The following is a 23458-nucleotide window of genomic DNA, read 5'->3' as shown; positions in this document are numbered from 1 at the left end:
GAATCATTATTATCAGAATGAGCTGTGCAGCGCTCAGAGATGACATCATCCAGGTCAGTAAGGGTGCCACGATTTCGAATAAATCGAAATCGACCAAAATTAATTCACAATATCGAACTTCTAATTAAAAAATGGGATTGTCGATGCTGCCACACCCCCGCGTCACGTCCGGTCGGCTTGCCGAGCAGAAAAAAAAACACTCATGTTGAAGTGCTGCGAGTCAACCTCCTCTAACTACTAGCTAAGCCAGTAGCTATTAGCTACAGCCAGTCAAACGACAGCACGGTGTTACACCATTCCTGTTCGGCTGCCAGACGTGGTCGGGAAGCACAGGGGAGATGATTTCCTCCAGAGTCGAAGTTTGTGTTTATCTTAGGGGTGAACCCCCTTCACGTGTTAAGCTGGTCGGGAAATAATACCAGGGAGCTTTGCTGTATCTGGAGGAGGCGTCGCCTTTATTCACAGCCAAACTGCAGCCTATATTGTACACTTTATTGCTGTCGCTACTACTGTTACTCCTTTCGCTTCTCCTTCCTCTCCCATTCAGTCAGGCACGCACGCTCTCTCACTCTCGCTCGCCCACTCACACCTTACGCACCTTACGCACACACACCTCACGCACCGCCCTGTTCCTGAAAGGGGCTATGCCACTCTTACAACAATGGCAACTGCAGACGCAGGAGACCCATCGATAGAACTTGAACCCCCTCCTTTTTCACTGAAGTCTCAGGTGTGGAAGTATGTTGGATTTCCAGTGAGTTATATTGAAAACGTTTGCGTTGTCGCCAAAAAAGCCACAGTTTGTAAGCTCTGCAGAAACTAGATGGCAGGTTATTTTGTTTAAGTTTCCAATTGACTGAAGATATAAGTTATTGTTACATTATGTTGTTAATAAATGTTTTAAATTTGACAATATAGTGTGGTACAATGCAAACAAAGGTCAGATATTATATTGCATAACAGTCTAGTCTAAAAATGGCATAGCAACCTGTGCTTTAAAAAAAATAAATGTAAAAATCGAGAATCGAATCGAACCGTGACCTTAGAATCAAAATGTAATCGAATCGAGGATTTGGAGAATCGTGACACCCCTACAGGTCAGAGGTTAATAGGTCAACCTACAGACCCTGGATGTTGATAACAGCTAACCCTGGACTCAGAGGGGAATAGCACTAGCGTATCATAACAAAATATTGGTGAAATGAACGAGTTTCTCTGCAGATAATGTGTTATTTAGAGGCTGCATTCTGCTGCCCTGTAGACTCCATTATAAGGATATACGCAGCTCTCGGCTGGATCTAATTTCGTCGGAACGACTTGTAATGACACCAAAGTTATCTGGGTGGGTAAATGATCGTATTTTATGCTAGAAATAAGGTCCAGATTGTAAAAACCGGTAAATCCCGTTTACAGGAATGCTTGCATTGTGTGTTTTCTTCATATGGCATTGCAATAGCCTGTTTAAAGGGATCATATCGTAAACAACTAATCAATACTGTATGCTTTAGACAAAGGAGTGATAATAATAGTATTAGCCTATTATCACTCCTTTATCTATTTAGCATACAGTATTTACAGTATACAGTAAATGCTTTGAATTTCTTAGATATAACTGTGCAGTATTCTTAGCAGACCAGATCGCAGCAGATGATGGAAGGCTCATCACAACGAGGCTTTAATTTTCAAGGGACTTGAAACTTGATTTGGACTTGTGACCAAAGACTTGAGTGAGACAGACAAGAGAGAGAGAGTGTGTTAGTAACAAAGGAGAGTGTGTAATGACCTTTATATCTTTCAAGGATTCTTAAAGTCATTCAGATCCGATAGGAATCGCAGCAGTTTTGGGGGGGACATTGTACTGTTTTGCACCTTTTTTTTCAGCCTTCGACCCTCTTTCGGGGTTGATACCCAGCAGGCTCCTGTGGCAAACACAAAATGTATCATGTCACTTGGTATTGCAACATTAAGTACAGTACAGTACAGTACACGATAAAATGGGCATTGCCAAAACATACCTCTGGATGAACTCTAGTGTCAGGGCTGCTTCCTTCAGATATTTTATGTTAAGTACATAAAAGAGGCTGAACATACAGCTGAACTCCACCAGACGACAGCTAATGTGCTTGTTAAAAGTAACTTGATCCACTGCCAGCTTGTACTGTCGTTCATCTGCAAAATACAATACAAAAAGACAACACACATTTTATGTGCAGAAATGCATGTCACTATAAACTGAATTTGAAAAACTTATATTGCTTAATTTGAATGACATGAAGCTAATTTGAATTGCCATAACTGAATAAGGTTTCAGAGCAAATGAATTCTGTTTCAAAATTATGCTATTCAGATTAATTTTTCCAAATGCAGTTATTGCAGTTCACCAATTCAAATTAAAATTACGTGATTCACATTCAGTTTTTTGATATAAGTATTCAAGATGAGCAATGAAATAAACACCTATACTGTAAACATACTTACCCATTATGATGATACACGGTGTGTTTGGCAGCTCTCCTAAGGCATCCTGTTGTAAGTGAAGACAGAATGGTCATAGGGTAAATAAACACTGATAGGCCACACTTTGTGCAGTGCATACTGGATTCTATAGAGATACTGTCGAACCACATCAAGCTTCTTTTAAAGGTAGGGTTGGCGATCCTGGAAAAACGGTACTAGCAGGCTACATTTTGAAAATATACAAGTCAAAAGCCCCAGCCCCTTTCCTCAGACTTCTCTCTGAACTCATGCCTTTCCCGTTTGTGGATGTAGGTGAAGACTCTGGTCATGCACACGGGACATTTAATTAATAGCCAGGTCTCATATAATAGCCAGGGCTTTGTGTACACAAACAAATAAAGGCCGGAACTAAGTAACCCGCTACAAACTGGGTTAAATAAAAGGAAAAAGGATAAAGAAAAACAACTCAGTCCTGGAACAAACTGATGGGGATTTGATCAGAAACTCCTTCAACTTGTGTGGACTGTCTGTTAAGATTTACGGGAGTGAAGCTGACCTCATCCTCTGCTTCAGAGAGGGACAGCCTTGCACTGTCAGACCTGGGTCTCTGCTCCATGTCCAGAGACAGAGACAGAGACAGACCAGCACACGTTGTGACAATCTTCTGAATTGACTCGAATGGCAGTGAAGCGCTACGGCGCAACGGAGACAGAGACCCAGGTCTGACAGCGCAGCAAGAGAACAGCATGTGACGAGGATGGAGATGAGCTACTGAATGAGGAGGGATTTAGAAATAAAAGCCTCCCTGCCGTCTTCTTGTGGTCATAGATGACATGGTGTATATTTTTGATATACAAGTCACTTCTAAATATAGGTCGCTAGGCCAGCAAAACTACAAAAAAAAGCGCGACTTGTAGTCCGGAAAATATGGCAACGTTAGTGTTCCTTTACAACACTGACGTATTTTTTTCTTGTTTAAGGCTGCTATGTTATTTCACTTAACGTTAGCTGAGGCTGCACATTCCTTACCCGTCTGCTCCGGTGAAATGCAGCCATATTTCCGCGATCAATAGGTCAAAAAAAAAACGTAATGTGTCAACAGCGGGGCAGCTAACAGCCCAACCTAGCTAAAGCTAACGTAGCTAGCTAAAGCTAACGTAGCTAGCTAGTCGCAAGACCATAGTAAAATACTTGAGCGAACGTTAACTCTGATCTACTAACATTAACGTTTATAGCCTATGTATTTAATATTTTACCGAGAAAGAGTCTCTTTGAAAGTTCAATCTATTGGCTTACCTTGAAGTGAAGTGAAGAGGGCCGAGTGAGACCTTGACGGACCTGCGCTGACAGACGCACAGGGAGTGAGGAGGCGGTTGAGTTGTGACGTCACGTGCGGTGGACAGAAAATACTGTAAATTATACTGTAAACTCAGATGATGACCAACTGACGAGCGATCTCTATCACGACAGACAGGCTCATATACAAAGCGGCTGTTTCTAATCCTGCAAACGATTAATTCATTTCTCAGTTTCTAAATTTAAAATAATCAAAGTGTTTTAATTCACAATAGAGTATAACTAACGTTAGACTAACGTTGCGAGCTACCGTTAGTGCTAGCAAACATTAACGTGATATCTGAGCCGTATTTTGACTATTCCAGAATATAACTTTTCCAACTCCTTTAGACCTACTGTTAATAAAACAGTTGCTTTATTATTGATTGATTTCTACTGTATTGTTAATTAATAAAAGTTTTCCTTACCACAAATGAAATGCAGACACTTGCAAACAATGACCGCCAAGAGAGGTTGGTTGGGAGATCAAAATCCCATAATGCAATTCGGGATGTGAATTTACAGAAATAAACCTGTGAATCCCATTTATGGACAATATCTGTTAAAATGTACAATCATTCAACTGTTAATACACAGATTTTTCTTATAGTATTTTGTTTGAATTTAGATGGACGATAATGGATTTCTGCTTACCTTTCCATGTGCACGCCGAAGGACTGTGAGGATCTTTTTCCCAAGTCTCCTTGTGCGATTCTCGCGACGTCGCTTTGCTTTTCCCTCCTACCTGTAGAAACTCAATTGCCTCACTTTCTGGCAACATGAATGAATCTAATAAATGTTTTGGTTGTTTGATTTCATGCAAAGACGACATGATTTAATCATGTTCACCTTTGAAACATGAAATTATAGCTTACATAACACACGTTACACTTTAGTTAACTTAACAGCCCACCAGTTTCCTTATTTTGAGTGTGGGACAGTGAAGCTGTCAGTGTTGGTGGAGTGGAGAAGAAGCTCAGTGTGTCTGGAGGGTTGATCTGGAAGACGGGGGCTGAAATACTGAGGAGTGTTTTTAGGTGATCCTTCATTTGTTCTTCATAACTGGGAGAATGTTAAAGGTCGTCTAGCGAGGTGGAAGTGGATTAAAACAAAAATGTCCTACAGAGGTCGAGTTCTCATCACCAACAATTTAGTATGGTCCACTTTATGACATCAGCTGTCATGTGTTGTGTTTGTCTCTGTCATTAACTCTGATGTGAGTCCTGTCTGTCCATGTTGTCTCATCCTGAGACTGTTTCTCATTGTTTCATGGAGTGTTGTCCACTGCTGCCTCTGTTTGTGATGTTGGAACATGTTTTCAGACTATTTGGGGAGTTTGTTTGAAGCAGAAGTTCATTCTGGGCTACAGGTCCTCTCAGAGAAATAAAGACAAATGGCAGCTTCTTAATTTCATTGTGTGGAGGACAAAGATGTTGGTGTATCTGAGCAGAAGAAACAGAACAGAGACAGCTGTGGATGATGATGCTGTTTTACTGTTTGTAAAAATGTTGAAACTGGTTTAAAACTAGATTTGAATGATTACAGAATGATGAAAGATGTGTAAAGTGTTCCAGTGTGTGGTGTTATAAACATGTGTTCTGTTGTGTTGTTGATGACCAGCTGTTCTTTGGACGTGACTGACATGATTTAGATTCTGTCAATCTTCATTTATTGACCGTGTTGTTTTTTTATTGTTGTTTTTAAAATGTATTTATAATAACTTGAATTTTGAATGAAGTATTGTTAAAATTCAAAATCCTGTCTGTTTCTCTCTTCTTGTGGTGTCTTGTCCTCTCAGTCTACCAGGTGGAGGTGGATTCAGGGGCGGAGTCTGTCCAGCTGCCCTGCAAAACCATAGTTCACCTGTCTGAAGACATTAAAGTGGTGTGGTGGGACGGATACTACAGGAAGGTCCATGTGTATCAGAACGGTTCTGACCAGCCTGAAGAACAGTACAGTTATTACAGAGGTCGAACAGAGATGAAGAGAAACCTGCTGGAACCTGGAGACCTCAGTCTGACCCTGAAATACCTCACAAACTGGGACAGTAAGACCTACACCTGCACCGTCTACAACAGGGAGGGACACATCCTGATGAAGAAAGATGTGATGCTGCAGGTCAAAGGTCAGTTCTCTCTCTCTGTTTCTCTCTTAGTGAGTGTGGATGTGCATTTCAGCGAGCGAGTGTGTTTCTATCTTTTGTGTGTCTGTGTGTTAGATTTCTGCAGTAGTATTCTGTGCTGTAGTTTTAGTGGATCAGTATCAATCGTCCTCAGCTGGAGACGCTCACACACAGACACAGAGTCAAACTCTGTCCCACTGTTAATTGCTCTGTGGAGGATTGCAGTCCAGCAATCAGAGAAATAGTCGGTTATGATGGTATAAAGTCCAAATCTAGGATGAACAATGGAGTGGTTATTTTTCTGGACAGTATTGATAAAGTCAGCACAGTTGTTGAACGAGGTGTAGTGATCCAGGACACCTTTGTTCAGGTGGTACCGCTGGTTCATCCAGCCAGAAACATCATTCTGTCCAGAGTTCCTCCGTTCATTAGTAATGAAATGTTGCAGAGAGAACTGGAGAGACACGGACAGTTAATGTCTCCAGTCAAACTGATTCCTCTGGGCTGTAAACCTCCACACCTGAGACATGTTGTCTCCTTCAGAAGGCAGGTCTTCATGGTTCTGAACAACACTGAGGAGTTCAACTGGATGTTGAAGTTCACAGTGGAGGATTTTGATGATACTGTTTATGTGTCTTCTGAGAGGATGAAATGTTTTGGATGAATGAGTCAAATAGTTACTTCTTCTTTTTCCTGCTTTGTTCACTCTTTTTTGTTTTACACCTTGTTTCTCTGCTATGGGAGACATAAGAACAGGCGGCTTGAACATAAATGGAGCAAGGGCTGATGGGAAAAGGGCGTCTCTTTTCAAGCTGTGTTCTCTCAACAAGCTGGATGTTATTTTGGTACAGAGACACACAGTACTGCTGATAACCAGACTGACTGGAGGACAGAGTGGACTGCTGAAACCTTCTTCAGTCACAAACCAGTAACAGTTGTGGGGCTGGACTTGTTGTTTCCACAAACTTTCTTCCTCAGTCTGTAGAAAGTGAAGAAGTTATTAAAGGCCGTCTGTTAAAAGTGAGAGCAGTGTGTGAAGACGTAAAGATGGTGTTTATTAATATTGATGCTCCGGCTGTGGGAGTGGAGAGAGTGGTGTTTCTACATGTTTTAAATGAAGTGATTGATAAATGTAATAATGAGGAATATGTATTTATGGGTGGAGGTTGTAACAGTACTGAGGACAGCAGGTCAGACAGGAACCATGCAGAGCCTCACGCTGCCTCTCACACTCGTCTGCTTCACCTCATGGAGGCTCAGGAGTTGTGTGATGTGTGGAGAGACAAAACACCTGGACACAAAGAACAAGTGCTTCTATATTCAACCTTTAAGGGTTCTATAGCTTGGTACGTATTTGGCACCCTCAAATGGTTCTATATAGAACCGCTTCAGAGGGTTCATTTAAAAGAATCCTTGGGGTTCTTTGTGGCGAGACAAAATGGTTCAATATAGAACCTTTTAAAGTTTCAATAAATATCCCAAACCTTTTATTCCCTTACTGCTTTGGTTGGCCACATTTTTGTTAAATTATTCTACAGAATTACCATGATATGAAGTTAATTGACTACTACTATTACTATTACTACTAATTTCAATAAAATAACCAATAACCTTTAATATTTAAAACCTAAATAACATACAGTCAGTCCTTTTCCACTACCAACCTATTGCAGATTGAAGAAAAAAGAGAAAGATGGTTTCAAATTGACTGTATTGAACATCAAAAAGTAGTTGCACCATATAAAAACAATACAAAACACAACATGAATCGTAGGTTACATTACAAGATATCAAATATTACAGTGATAAACCAGGCAAAATCACATAACAGCTGCTGAAATAGAGTCAATGAGTGCATCAATTCAGCTTTTACACAACTTTCTTGGTGAGAACTGCTCCACTTTAAACTGACACTTAAAAGCTTCAATTCCCCAAAATAAAGATTTTTACTAGAAGGAAAAATATCCAACAAAAACTGATTCTGCAAAAAAGTTGTATAATTTAATATGGGATTTTAACAAGGCTCAATACCATGCACACAGTAATTAAAATATATTAGCAACACATGCACCCAAATACAATTTCAATTTCAATTTTCAATTTTAATCTCAGCAAAGACTTTGTTGAATATCAATTTCATCATTCACTGTGAAAGCTGATGTACATTTTGAGAAGTGGAATAGACACTCTTTTCTTACCATTTCTTAGTTTGAACAAATAATGTTCTACAAATGACAGTGTGTGTTTCATCTGTTCAGCCGAGTCGCTCTCTCTCAGGTCTGTGATTCTCAGAGTGCAGTCGTTGTTACCACAGTTATACTGCACACAACTTAAATACCTCGCTTCATTTTTCAGATCCACATAATTCTCATTCTGCACTGTCCTGAACCAAAATCTGTTCTCAGCTCTCTTTACAGAGGATGGGTATCTGTAGCTGCAGCTAATGTCCACTGTTGATCCTTTTAAGGCACAGATCTCAGTAGAGCTGTAAGTCACTCCATCTCCATTGCTCTTGTACCAGGTACAAGTAGCTGCTGGGTTAGCATCACTGCTACCGGTCAGAGTCACTGAACTGCCCTCCACTATCTCAGCAGAAGGACTCACTGACACAGAGGGAAGCTTTGGAGCATCTGGAGGAGATATGAACACATTTTACATTCAATTTTAAAATTGCAGATGAGTTTCAGATGAATAACAGATGAAACACAATGAGGAAACATTAGTTATAAAGTAGGTGATGCAGTTTGATTCAACCCTTTGCAACATATATTAAATATAACTACTGGCTGTGTTGGCTTTAGGGATCCACATGAGGCACATTTGAGAATAAACTAAAGCTAGTTCATCTCACTTTTGATTCAAATTAAAAACACAGAGCACACAAAGACTCAAAATGTCTCATAGTTCATCAGTGCTGAAGGAAGCAGATCTGTAGGAGCACTGCATGAAGCAGTGTCCCACTTTACATGAAAACACTGAACACCTTCAGTTAAAGTGTGGAGAGAGTCCAGGAAATACAGTTTCCAGGGGAAAAAGACAAGAAGAAGGTTTCTGTTACTTCATACTTATCATATATAACGTTGCATTACACTGCACTTTGTGTACTGTGAGACTACATGAAGCTGGTAATACTTGCAGTCGTTTTTACAGCGCTGATTTAACCACTTCAACCAGTAACGGTCACTGTACCTCTCACAACACGTACGGGAGTTGCTCCTGTGCTAACAAAAGTGTCACAATAACAATGACGTTGGTGTTTCAAATGGTTAGCTCGTCACACTATAACACAAACAAACTCACAGATCGACGCAGCTCCTGGATTCTGAGAGGTTAAATTACTGTTTTGTCAGTAGAGTCTGGTGGCTAACGTTAGTTAGCTAGGTTAGCTAGGTTAGCAACTGTAACGGCAGAAAACGAACGCTCAGTCTCCGGACAGCCGTTGGCTCTGAACGGTCCTCGCTCGTGCACATTCAGTGAAGACGGTGCTGCCAGTCACAGTCAAAAGACCGCGAGACTGTGTGATCCTCCGTGAACACACCTGCCGACTGAAGAGCAGGTGGCTGCTAGATACACCTGTATGTTTCTGTGGGCTCCGCCTCCTCCACTTTGAGATATATATACTGAATGAATGATACAGTCACATGTAGGATTTACCGTAAATATGAAATGCCAACGAGGAGAATGTAGCTGCAGAGAATCAGCAAATGATGAAAATGATTTTGTAATTAAAAAATAAAAGATATAAAGTGGGCGAGTGATTAATTCAGTAGTCTATAGGCCTACAGGTTTAGCATACATAACATAATTTATATATAGGCCTATATATATATATAACACACACATACACACACACATCTAATATTTTTATTATATACTTTTCGATTATGGACAGAATGTGCACACAGCTGTTGAAGAGATCATAAAAAGTCCATTCTTTAGTTAAATTGTAGGGGTAAAAACATACAAAATAACACAATGAAAGCACATATAGGCTGTGTATATGTAGCCTATGGGCTACTTATAGCCTATATATAGCAGTTATAGTAAATACATTGCTGTATATATTATATATATATAGCATATTGTTACTTATTTGCAGGGCTTTATTATTCATTTATTTATTTATTGTCTGAAACAAGATCTAAATTATTCCATTGCCAGTCTCTTGTTTTTCATTAAGCACATAAATTTAAGCACTCCCTTTTTTTTTTTTTTTTACAGAAATGTGATAGAACCTTTTTAGACAGACGGTTCTTTGATAGAGGATATAGAACCTTAGGATTCGATATAGAACCTTGATGAAGCCTTTTTTTAAGAGTGTGGACACACCTGAACATAACTCACTGTCTGTGGCCAGGCTGGATCACTTTATTGTTTTAAACATCATTTTAATGTGTTTAAAAGTTGTGTTATCAGCCCTGTTGGCTTCTCTGATCACTCACTTGTGACAGCTTCTGTTTTTATCACATGTAAAACCAACAGTGTCTGTTGGCATTTTAACACTGACTGGAGGAGAAAAACTGCAAAGAAACACCAAAGTATGAAAGTTTGTGTCTTTACAACAGTGGTGATTTGGCAGAAACTGGCAGAATAAATCAGATGAGAGACTTTCCTCTGTATAAATAAAGAGTGGAGACTGTCTGAGGCCCCTCTCACCCCTCACAGTACAGAATGGTTCAGTCCAAACAGCTTAACAGTGGAGTGGCTGCTGATCATCAACATGTCTTTACCCAAGAAAATAAAACCAGGGAGCCTTAAAGGAAAGGAAAAGGCAGAAAGGAAAGAAAGCAAGGAGAGGAAGACAACTCCTCACACATTTCTTTGTAAAGAAAGGTGAGCACAGTTCACAGCTAACACAGTTTAAGAAGAGTTAAAGCTGATAATAATGTCAGCAGCTGTAAAGATTGAAGGCAGTCAGACAGCATGAATCTAGTTTCTCAGTTTGAGCAGCAGCAGGTTCTTCATCCTCATCTCATCCTCATTAAGTGCTGACTCAAACTTATTATTACAAGTCATCATTTCACATTCAGGTGAAAACAGTTCAAATGTGGAGCGATATTTAGCTCCTTTCCCTGTAAGACAGCAGGACATGTTTGATATCAGAGGATTCATTTCAGTTTGAAGATTTCTATGATCCTTAAAATCAACTTAAAAACTGTTAATGTGATGTTGATGCCAGATGATCCTCCATCATTTTCAGAGGGTTAAAAGAAAGCCAAGAACTGAGGTGGAGAATAATTCCAACTTTAAGATCCTGGTGATCAATGAGGCAGAGTTGAATTAAAATAAACATGTTGTTGTGTTAAATGATGTTAGAAAACAGACCTACCATTAGACTGCAGTTCATCATCATCATCATCAGCAGCAGCAGCAGCAGCAGTCTGTCTGTCTGTCTGTCAGCCCTCTATACAATAAAAATAGCCTATAATCCATATTTATGTCAGAATGATTTTCATGTATGAAACAGTTGTGAAATAAAAAGAGCATATGTATGTGTATATATAATATAGTTGACTACAACAGAGTGTTTGGTCAGTAGTCTGGGACTCTCACCTTCCTGCTCTGCAGTAGAACAGAGGAGAACATTTCTGCTGCATGCAGACTGTGTGACTCAATACAATCAGAGAAATGTTTCTATTTTCTGGAAATCAGAAGATGAAATCACAACAACCATACAGCCTCATATCTGTATTTATTCAGCCCAAATCCAAAGCCAGCAGCTGTGAGTCTGCAGCTGTGGAGATAAATCAGAGCTGCAGGACAACAAGGAGACAGTGAGCAGTAACCAAGTAACTGTCATGTTGTTCTTTTCACTAATATGGGAATGACAGTCAAATATAGCATTAAAATGCAGTTTTATATAAAACAGCATCACATGTTTTCTCCGGCCTGAACAAGGGCCCAATTAGATTTCTTTTCATGGGGCCCTAAATCCCTGGCAGCACCCTGCCTAGCTGAGACCAGCAGAGACCAGAACCAGACTGAGACACTGAAGTTAAAAAGTCTCTTTTAGCTTCCTGCTGGGTGTCTCAGCTCAGGGGGTTCTGGTCCGGTCCAGCTTCCAGACTGTAGCCCAGATGGATGTTCCATCACACTTGTTCTTTGGTCTGGAGCGTAAGAATGGACAGAAGAGGTTCATTCACAGTTTAAGGTCTGACACTGGGCAGCTGCTGACTGATCACACTGCAATCCACAAACATGCTGTCAACTTTTCCAGTGAGCTGTTTGAATGTGAGCACAGAGAGCAGCAGGCAGCGTCTCTCAGCTTCTACACTGGTCTTCCTCAGGCTGAGCAGCAGAGTCATGTAGAGCTGGAAGCAGCTCTCTCCTCTGATGAGCTCTATGCTGCTCTGCAGAGCATCAGAGTGGGAAAGCTCCAGGAAGAGACGTCTACCTGTTGACTGTTAAAGTTTGTTGGTCACAAAGTGAAGCTGTCAGTGTTGGTGGAGTGGAGAAGAAGCTCAGTGTGTCTGGAGGGTTGATCTGGAAGACGGGGGCTGAAATACTGAGGAGTGTTTTTAGGTGATCCTTCATTTGTTCTTCATAACTGGGAGAATGTTAAAGGTCGTCTAGCGAGGTGGAAGTGGATTAAAACAAAAATGTCCTACAGAGGTCGAGTTCTCATCACCAACAATTTAGTATGGTCCACTTTATGACATCACCTGTCATGTGTTGTGTTTGTCTCTGTCAGTAACTCTGATGTGAGTCCTGTCTGTCCATGTTGTCTCATCCTGAGACTGTTTCTCATTGTTTCATGGAGTGTTGTCCACTGCTGCCTCTGTTTGTGATGTTGGAACATGTTTTCAGACTATTTGGGGAGTTTGTTTGAAGCAGAAGTTCATTCTGGGCTACAGGTCCTCTCAGAGAAATAAAGACAAATGGCAGCTTCTTAATTTCATTGTGTGGAGGACAAAGATGTTGGTGTATCTGAGCAGAAGAAACAGAACAGAGACAGCTGTGGATGATGATGCTGTTTTACTGTTTGTAAAAATGTTGAAAGCCCGTTTAAGAATAGATTTTAATGATTACAGAATGCTGAAAGATGTGTAAAGTGTTCCAGTGTGTGGTGTTATAAACATGTGTTCTGCTGTGTTGTTGATGACCAGCTGTTCTTTGGACGTGACTGACATGATTTAGATTCTGTGAATCTTCATTTATTGATCGTGTTGTTTTTTGATTGACTGACATCAATCAGCTGATTGATTTCCAATCAGAGTTGACAGTATTGATCTGAATGTGATGTTTTTATTTGATCAAGAAGAAAGTTGAAGGAACGAGCTGAAAGAAACAACAAATCTTTTCATCACTTAGAACAAAGAAATGCAGCTTTAATAGTTTGGATCAGTTATTGATTGATGATCAGTTCTCAGCTGATTCAACAAATCTTCACTTCCTGTTGAAGAAGTTGATCAAAGAAAATGTTAAATTTGACCTCCAGAAATGTGAAAGTGACAAAGAGAAGCAACAAACAGCAGTTGAACACTGAGATGAGACATTACTGTGAAGACCACAGGGACAAAACATCACAACACCATCAGGACTCTGATCATGTCCAACACCTTGAAAACCTGGTTTTACTTCCTGTGTTTCTGTCCCCTGTTACCTGCTGCTCTCATCTGGTTCTGTCCTTCAGCTTTCTCTACTACTTTGTAATCAGTCAATAAAGTTATTCAAAACTGCTGCTGCTGTCTGTACAGCTGATGTTGTGCTTTGTTTCCTCTCAGACTGTCAGGTGGAGGTGGAGGAGGGGGAGGAGTCTGTCCAGCTGCCCTTCAGAACTACACCTGACCTGCCTGAGGACACTACAGTGAAGTGGGTCTATGACCCTTTCAAGACAAAGAGGACAGTCCACCTGTATGAGAACAGATCTGACCAGCCTGACAAACAGCACCAGGATTACAGAGGTCGAACAGAGATGAAGAAAGACCTGCTGAAGACTGGAGACCTCAGTCTGACCCTGAAACACCCCAAAGAGACAGACACAGGAACATACGGGTGTAGAGTCTTCAACAAGGACGGAGACAGACTGAGAGAGAAAACAGTGAAGCTCAAAGTCAAAGGTCAGTATGAAGATACAGAACAGAGGTCTGTGTGTCTGTCTGTGGTTGGTTGCTTGTCTCTGGTTGGCTGCTTGTCTGTGGTTGGCTGCTTGTCTCTGATTGGCTGCTTGTCTTTGGTTGGCTGCTTGTCTCTGTGTGGTTGCTTGTCTCTGATTGGCTGCTTGTCTGTGGTTGGCTGCTTGTCTCTGTGTGGTTGCTTGTCTCTGATTGGCTGCTTGTCTCTGGTTGGCTGCTTGTCTCTGTGTGGTTGCTTGTCTCTGATTGGCTGCTTGTCTGTGGTTGGCTGCTTGTCTGTGGTTGGCTGCTTGTCTCTGATTGGCTGCTTGTCTCTGGTTGGCTGCTTGTCTCTGGTTGGTTGCTTGTGTCTGGTTGGCTGCTTGTCTCTGGTTGGCTGCTTGTCTCTGGTTGGCTGCTTGTCTGTGGTTGGCTGCTTGTCTCTGATTGGCTGCTTGTCTTTGGTTGGCTGCTTGTCTCTGGTTGGCTGCTTGTCTCTGGTTGGCTGCTTGTCTCTGATTGACTGCTTGTCTTTGGTTGGCTGCTTGTCTCTGGTTGGCTGCTTGTCTCTGGTTGGCTGCTTGTCTGTGGTTGGTTGCTTGTCTCTGGTTGGCTGCTTGTCTCTGGTTGGCTGCTTGTCTGTGGTTGGCTGCTTGTCTCTGGTTGGCTGCTTGTCTCTGATTGGCTGCTTGTCTCTGGTTGGCTGCTTGTCTCTAGTTGGCTGCTTGTCTCTGATTGGCTGCTTGTCTGTGGTTGGCTGCTTGTCTCTGGTTGGCTGCTTGTCTCTGATTGGCTGCTTGTCTCTGGTTGGCTGCTTGTCTCTAGTTGGCTGCTTGTCTCTGATTGGCTGCTTGTCTCTGGTTGGCTGCTTGTCTCTGGTTGGCTGCTTGTCTCTGGTTGGCTGCTTGTCTCTGATTGGCTGCTTGTCTTTGGTTGGCTGCTTGTCTCTGGTTGGCTGCTTGTCTCTGGTTGGCTGCTTGTCTCTGATTGACTGCTTGTCTTTGGTTGGCTGCTTGTCTCTGGTTGGCTGCTTGTCTCTGGTTGGCTGCTTGTCTCTGGTTGGCTGCTTGTCTGTGGTTGGTTGCTTGTCTCTGGTTGGCTGCTTGTCTCTGGTTGGCTGCTTGTCTGTGGTTGGCTGCTTGTCTCTGGTTGGCTGCTTGTCTCTGGTTGGCTGCTTGTCTGTGGTTGGCTGCTTGTCTCTGGTTGGCTGCTTGTCTCTGGTTGGCCGCTTGTCTCTGGTTGGCTGCTTGTCTCTGGTTGGCTGCTCGTCTCTGATTGGCTGCTTGTCTGTGGTTGGCTGTTTGTCTCTGGTTGGCTGCTTGTCTGTGGTTGGCTGCTTGTCTCTGGTTGGCTGCTTGTCTGTGGTTGGCTGCTTGTCTCTGGTTGGCCGCTTGTCTCTAGTTGGCTGCTTGTCTCTGGTTGGCTGCTTGTCTGTGGTTGGCTGCTTGTCTCTGGTTGGCTGCTTGTCTCTGGTTGGCCGCTTGTCTCTGGTTGGCTGCTTGTCTCTGGTTGGCCGCTTGTCTCTAGTTGGCTGCTTGTCTCTGGTTGGCCGCTTGTCTCTGGTTGGCTGCTTGTCTCTGATTGGCCGCTTGTCTCTGGTTGGCTGCTTGTCTCTGGTTGGCCGCTTGTCTCTGGTTAGCTGCTTGTCTCTGTTTAACTGTCCTCTGTCTCCTCTGCAGGGAACATCAGGAACAGAAGCAGCTCCACTGATCCGACTCCTCTGATGGCTGATCAACCTGGTTCTGGTTGGCTGCTTGTCTGTGGTTGGCTGCTTGTCTGTGGTTGGCTGCTTGTCTGTGGTTGGCTGCTTGTCTCTGGTTGGCCGCTTGTCTCTAGTTGGCTGCTTGTCTCTGGTTGGCTGCTTGTCTGTGGTTGGCTGCTTGTCTCTGGTTGGCTGCTTGTCTCTGGTTGGCCGCTTGTCTCTGGTTGGCCGCTTGTCTCTGGTTGGCCGCTTGTCTCTGATTGGCTGCTTGTCTCTGGTTGGCTGCTTGTCTCTGGTTGGCCGCTTGTCTCTAGTTGGCTGCTTGTCTCTGGTTGGCCGCTTGTCTCTGGTTGGCTGCTTGTCTCTAACTGTCCTCTGTCTCCTCTGCAGGGAACATCAGGAACAGAAGCAGCTCCACTGATCCGAGTCCTCTGATGGCTGATCAACCTGTTTGATCGGTCTGTTGGTCAATCTTTGATTATTGATCTGATGTGACTTTGGATCAGAGACTAAATGGAGGTGAAGGAGCTGATGGAGGACGGATGAAGACAGGAGGACGCTTCATCAGCTTCTTCTTCACTCTGACTCTCACACACAGTCTACACACTCACTATTGATGACTATTGATCAGTGATGTCAGAGTGATGTCAGAGTGATGTCACATGGTGGTTTGGACTGAAACATGTGGTTTAGATCCTTTGAACTCTTACAGTAAAGTGTAAGATGAAACAGAGGACGTCAGGAACAGAAGCAGCTCCACTGATCCGACTCCTCTGAAAAGCACAAAAAATATTAAATCAAAAAGCACTTCACCTGTTGTACTGTGCACTCGTCTCTCCACACCTGCAATACTGTGCAGAGGTGTGGGGACACACATATAAAGGCTCCACACAGCCTTTGTTAATACTGCAAAAAAGAGCTCTGAGAATCTTACATTATGCCAACTATAGGGCACACACAAATCAGTTATTTATTGAATCAAGAATACTTAAACTATATGACTCTTCCTAGACAGAGAGGAGAGACACAATCTCAGAGGGAACATGATTTTCAGGCAAAGTAAAGTACGAACTACGTTAAAATCCTTTTCTTTATCGGTCAAAGGTGTTAAACAATGGAATGTGCTAGAAGAAGATATCAAAAAATCAGCAACACTAAGTGGCTTCAAAAAAAAGTATGTACATTCAATCGTTGATCAGTACAGATCAATACAGGAGGGTTGATAAAGGTCAGAGGCACGAATCAACAGACACTGTGCAGACACTGTGTTGAGACGGCATGTAAGCATAACAAATACCATTCTGTACCCAAACAATAAGTTGAACCTGAGAAAATTGTATGGTCCAAGGACATTCTGACTTTGTGGCAAGCCTGGCTATAAGATGAGGCTATAAGATGAGACTGTTGTTCACTCATGATGGACTAATATGGACACATGTGCAGACACACATGTAATCTGTATGTACTGTCTAGAGCTTGAATTCAGCTCTGTATGCTACTGCTGTAATATGTTTTGTCAAAGGTCATAACAAAAGAAAAAAAAGAGAAGAAAAGAAAAAAGTAAATTGCAAAAGACAAGAAAAGATCAAGATGAAGATTTTATACTGTGGGTAATGGGGGCGGGACTTGATAAGCTTTGGCTTCTCCCGCTTTTCCCTTTCGGCCATGTGTGTTGTATTATTTGAACAATGATGAAATGTGATGCTTATGAATTGACATGCCCGAAATAAACAACATAAATAAATAAATAAATAAATACAGCCTCAGATGTAGAGACAGCAGGTCTCTGCAGTAACAACATGTATCATTACCTTTACAGAGTGTCTACACAGAGAAACACTCACATTTAACACTTTTAACACCTTTTAATGCCACTTTATATGAAATTTAAGACCAAACCTTCAATGGAAATACACACTAAAAGTGAAATATACACATGTTGCACATACCAATAATTGCTGTAAGCTTTTAAAATAAAAGATGATTTAATCAATGAATAAATGGACATTCTTTCATATTTTAGGTGTTTTCTTAGAGTCCAACGTCTTTAATGTGGATCTGTGTCATCTTCACTTCATCAGTGTTGTTGGAGCCATTTTTTAGTTCATTTTCTTGCTCATTTAAATATGAGAAATGTCACCATCTGGTGTTGACCAGTGGTGATACTGAAAGACCTTTATAATCAGGCCACTAAGTACACGCAGGTGTGCAACAGTGAATGCCAGGAGAGCACACAGTCTTTTTACTGCTTTGCTCTGCTCTGCTCTGATTTGTTTTTTGATTCTCGATAATTATCGAAAAATGTAGAACGCTATTTTTGGATATCAATCGATCGATGGATATTAGCGTACCTTTGTTCAGTTTTACCTTTAGTTAATTCAATTTATTAGATGCACGTCAGAGCTCAGAGCCAACACATGCACACACTCAAACAACCCACTCATAACCAAAGGGATGGACTACAATCAACTTCAACAAACCAAGTAAGTGCAATAACAAAAGAAAAGGAAACTTGAAGCACGTAAGAAGAACTCTTGATGGCATAAAGGCTTTAGCTTAGCACCAAGTAAGAAAGCTATTGACCTAACAAGTGTGTTTCAGCTGCAGGACCATGTTTTCTTCACAGAAACACATGAAGAACAGATTATAAGATATCAGATGAAGATTCCTGTCAGACAATCAGAGTTCATCACTGATGTTCTGGTAAACAACCACCAGAGGGCGACATGAGCACAGCAGGATTATTACCTCTGACAACGTTTCCACTGCTGGACCTCAGAACACTTCTGAGCTATTTGTACTTTACTGGAGGATTTCTGCAAATATGTACTTTTTACTCCACTACATTTATTGAAAACACTGTTTTAGTTACTTTACAGATTACATGCTGCCTCAGAGCTGAATCAGCACTTTTTAAATTCATTTATTTGATGAACAATCTGATTAAAAACAACTCTTATATTCATACAAATAATCTGAAAGTGCTGAATATACTTTAGTATATTTAGCTGAGATTATATTCTGTCTGTCTGGTGACATTTTAACACCATTTTATAGAGAATAACACACAAAACGTCGCCCAGCAGGCTGCAGCACTTTATTAATAAAGATAATAAACCATAAAAAGAAAGAAAATAAAAGACATTTCTGATTAAACAGTCACATCTGGATCGATGTGATGATGTTAAACAGCTGATCACATGTTCCTCTTTATGATAGATTATATTTTATAATAATAACATCTTTAAACCTCCTGATGAAACACATCTGTTACAGATATATAAACATGTGTCTCAGGTGTTAAAGGTGACACACCTGTCTTAGTAAATCAATCAATAACAAGTCTGAACTCTCTTGTTGCTAGGAGCGGCAGCCTACCGCAGCGCGCTCTCTGATTGGCCCGCAGTCCGTCACCTCGGGCCAATCAGACGCCAGTGCGTCCCCCATGAGAATCCATGATGTTCTTTTTGTTTCTTTTATCATTATCAATACTACGATTCATCATCAGGCTGATCAGATCACCGCGCAGGCTCACATCTACCGGGGTTGCTAAAATAAAGCCTTGCCTCCCCAGTTGGCAGCAACGAATTCAAAGAAAAGTTATGGCCAATTTGACATTTACGAGCGCGAATCTCCAATGTCCGACTGCTGTAAATGCAGCACGAGATGACGTCAGAGCAAGAGACGCTTCGTTTGGAAAACTGAGTGGCGCGAAGCGAAGAGCAGGAGTCGCGAGGAAAGGAGACACGGGAGGAAAGAGGTAAAAACTGATGAACTATCTATCAAGAAATGAAATAATATCAAAGCACAGTGCTAGTATAGCTGCGATGCTGATTTAAGATGATAAAAATCAGGTTGAAGAACGTTATTTCGCTAACTGTACATGTAATGTTAGCTAGGTCTGACGTCACTTCTGTGTAAAGTAAGTTAACGTTAGGCTACAAAAGCTAATATTGATTCAACGTCTGTCAAGGAAAACACGGTAAAGTTACTTTGAATCTTCCAGAAATGAAGAGGAAAGGTAGCATATGAAGTGAGCAAGGTAGAAGGAGGAGATGAGGTGGAAGGAGAGAGAGAAAGGCGACCAGGGAGAGGAGGAGGAGGAGGGAGAACACCACAGCGATGAAGATACGAGGAGGGAGAGCAACACCGAGATGAGGAGGAGAAAGAGAGAGACAAGATAACGTGCAGGGCTCAGACACTGAAAGGGAAAGCAGAGTGCTGAGCATCACCAACCATCTCTAGTCCAGCTGCTCCACATGGTGTGGACATTGTTGCTGTGTAGTAAACTAACTTACATATCAATAAGAACAACACGTGACAAAAACGGACATTTTGATCAGAACATTAAGGTGCATTTAGGAAAAAGTGCTTAAATGCAAAAGGGACTTCTTCAAATAAATATACATATTCATGTTTGCTTGAATATGAATAATTGTGGAAACTTGTAAGTGAAAGTGTGATGAGATGGAGACAGAGTTTTAATATTCTGTGTACAATGTATTTTAGTTCTATTGCTCAGCTTAAATTCCCAAATTAAATAAATGAACCTAAAAATACTCTCCCAGGCTAAAATGTTAGTGTGTGTTAACACAGTCTGATGGTTATAACTAATCAATGATGGTTCTACATTGATTGTGTTTTTACTAGTTATATTCTATAATGAGTTGAGATGTAATGCAGTTTTAATGTTTCCTCCCCTCCATCTTCTAGACGTATCCATGTCCAGGTGTGAGGTGCCAGTGCAGCCAAAGCAAGAGAGTTTCCCTGAGTCCCTCCAGGAGCAGGAGAATCTTCTGCAGCCACTGGTACAAATCTCACCTGGTTAGAAGACTCGCAGTCCAAACATGCAGCGCACTGTTTTGCTTGTAGGCATTTTTCCCTCCCGATGCTCCAAGGACTGTTTTCATCTCATTCAAGGGTTATCGTAACTGGAAAAAAGCTGAAATGAAAGACAGTGGTTTCTGTTTGTGGTCCCAGCTGTGACTTTACTGAGGTTCACCCAGTGTTAGCAGCAGGAGGACGGTCAGCTCACCTCCCAGAGCCTCCAGCTGAATCACTGGACACTGATTTAGGGACCCTCATTAAATTACTGACTCCAAACCAGCAGTATATAAGCAGCGGTATTTAATAATAAATTAGATTCAACAAATACGTTTCTGCATTGTGCCATTTTTTGTAAGTCTCAATCTGTCAATTATTTTTTTTCCACAAATCTCACCAGTAGTCTTTATTTAAAGGGTTATATTTCTGATTCATTAACTAGATTTAGTAAGTTAATGACTCAGAGCACCGCTGCTACAAATATTTATAGGGGAAAAACTGTGTTATTGTTTTTTAACGTCTCTTCTTTTACATGTACAGTATACAGCCTGTATGAACCTACTCACACAATGTTTCTGTACTTTTTCAGACTGGGGGCAAAATGGACTTTTATATGACTTCTTTTCAGGTTGATGGAGATGTTCTTATGTAACATACCCTTTTGTAACTCTGTGAGCCTTTTTGTGTAATTTGTTGATACAGCAGCTCAGATTTACATGCATGAAATGTCCCTTTCATGTCTCCTTAACTGCTGTGAATACTGTATATATTGTACTGTATTTCTCATGACTTTATCAGTAAAGACCTGACCTGTCAAACATTGTTCAAGCTACTGAGGGACAAATAGGGAGAATGTGTGTTCTGAGTAAACAATAAAAGCGATGTCCAGCACCTTGTTTGAGTGCCGTGCCCATTTATTACTACAGTGTATTTACGCTCACCTTAGTACAGCTCAGTCCATAGATCTTCATGGGTAAGTTTTTATTTGGATTGTTTCTTCTTGTACAAATGCTGTCTGTAACACTGGCACTCTGACACAGTCAAATCTGTTTGCTTCCCCTCTCACACATCTGCCACTTATCACCTGTGTCTTACCTTAATGCCTTTCCTGTGATAATGGCCCATCTACAGTAGTGTTACCATACTTCCATCTCCTATTAATTGAGATCACATTGTATGGTCACTTATTCCTAATATGTACTGTTTCACATGAAACCTCAAATACAAGACATTGACTGCATGAGATAAAGTTGTCTGTATGAGTTTGTAAATGGCAGCCCGTGTCCTTGTGTACTGTGATTAAATTCAGTATATATACGTCAACCATATGTTGCCACCCCTCAAAAATTCCTGCCCCCCTCTCGCCACCCCATAAATATGTTTCTAGATCCGCCCCTGGATCCGGACCTGATCGATATGTTCATCCTGATATCACGAGCGTTTCGTCAGCACACGTCATCATCGGTCGGAGCAGATCAGAGAGATTAAAACAGCTGATCAGTCTGTTGAGTTAACGGCCGCTGTGATGGCGGCTTTGAAAGGCACGAGCACGCACGGAACTTCCTGTTTGAGAAAGGCTCGCTTTCTACTTTACAAAATAAAAGTCTATCTACTCTCTGAGCTGAAGAATACATGATAAAAGTTGTAATAAGGGAACAAATTCACAAATGTCCCAAAATAAAGAGAAACACTAAAACATCCCTCATTAATCTGAAGTGGTTTATTTACAGGTCCAGAACTTTAATGGCGTCTGACCACAGTTAGAAACTTCAGACCAAACCTTCGATGGAAATACTCACCAAAAGTCAAATATATATACATATAATGCATAAACTAATTATTGCTGTAAGCTTTTAGAATAAAAAGATGATTTAATCAATGAATAAATGGACATTCTTTCATATTTTAACTTTGTGGTACTCTGATGGTACAAAGGTTTCTTGCTGCATAAGTCCTGTCAACAGCTCCATGTGGGTCTTTGTTCACATTTGTTTTATATTTTATCATCTTTAGTGAAAAATGTTTAATCATTTTTGACCAATAACTCAATATTTTGCTTAAAACTTCTGTCAGTAAAATGGAATGAACCCAGTTCATGCAGCAAGCTTTGCTCCTGGTGTTATAATAAAGGCAGATTCAGGGTTTACTGAGGTTCTGACGCTGTAATCTACACAAGTGGCCTCACAGAGACTCCAGCAGTGAAGAGAGGCTCCAGAGGAGGAGGATGATCCCAGAAGAGCAGCAGCCGGCTGGTCAGGAGGGACTGCAACAGCCCAGCAGCTCAGTGTATTAAAAAGGGAAACTTCAGGTCACAACTCAGGTTTTATTTGCAGCTGCTGTGAACCGGAGGAGAAGCCGGAGAGTGAGATGCTCCCAGCTAGCTTTAGTTTCTCACACACCTTCATGTACAGACATGGAGATCAAATCTGACCTATATTATATTATATTATAATGCTTTCACAGAGTTTATGAAAGAAATTGGCTTCAAACAGAGGTACCTGGCTGAAGAGATGCTGACTGATCTTGGAATGACTGATTCGCCTACAGTGACCATGGAGGACAATCAAGGAGACATCGCAATCACAAAGAATCCTGTCAATCATTCTAAATATAAAAACAGACTAAACACAAAGACATTCACTACCATTACATTGGTGAATGTGTGCAGAATGGGCAAATACGAGTGCAGTATTGTCCAACAGTTGATATGAAGGCAGATATGTTGACCAAGCCACTGACAAGACAAAAGTTTGAGTACCTCAGAGGAGAGATTGGACTTTACCCTGTTTAAGTCTGCCTGATATGCTTACTGTACTGTTTACTGCTCAATATGTTATGGAACCTGTAAGCAAGGTAAAAAGAAGTAAGGAAAAGAATCTTAGATTTATAATTTTGATATTATTTGTGAGGTCAAGCACTGATCTTAGCTGTGGAAATTGCTTAAGTGCTTAAATGCTGGTGTAA

At 41.3% G+C, this 23458-nt stretch overlaps 1 protein-coding gene and 1 long non-coding RNA gene across 2 annotated transcripts in view; both read left to right on the top strand.

The window, feature by feature from the left end:
- LOC115590368 (butyrophilin-like protein 2) overlaps window positions 1-19129 on the top strand; it is a 231024-nt gene extending 211895 nt beyond the window's left edge. The window contains exons 5-7 of the mRNA XM_030431718.1: window positions 13639-13974; window positions 15648-15713; window positions 19035-19129. Coding sequence (XP_030287578.1) covers window positions 13639-13974; window positions 15648-15713; window positions 19035-19129 — 497 coding nt within the window. The remainder of the gene's footprint in view (window positions 1-13638; window positions 13975-15647; window positions 15714-19034) is intronic.
- Window positions 19130-19308: 179 nt separating this feature from the next.
- On the top strand, window positions 19309-20639 carry LOC115590102 (uncharacterized). The gene is made up of 2 exons (XR_003985664.1): window positions 19309-19430; window positions 20384-20639. It is a non-coding gene; the product is annotated as an uncharacterized LOC115590102 (long non-coding RNA).
- Window positions 20640-23458: the final 2819 nt, after the last annotated feature.

This window comes from Sparus aurata, chromosome 10, assembly GCF_900880675.1.
Source record: "Sparus aurata chromosome 10, fSpaAur1.1, whole genome shotgun sequence".
In the NCBI taxonomy this organism is placed as follows: domain Eukaryota; kingdom Metazoa; phylum Chordata; class Actinopteri; order Spariformes; family Sparidae; genus Sparus; species Sparus aurata.
This window is presented reverse-complemented; position numbering and strand designations above follow the sequence as displayed.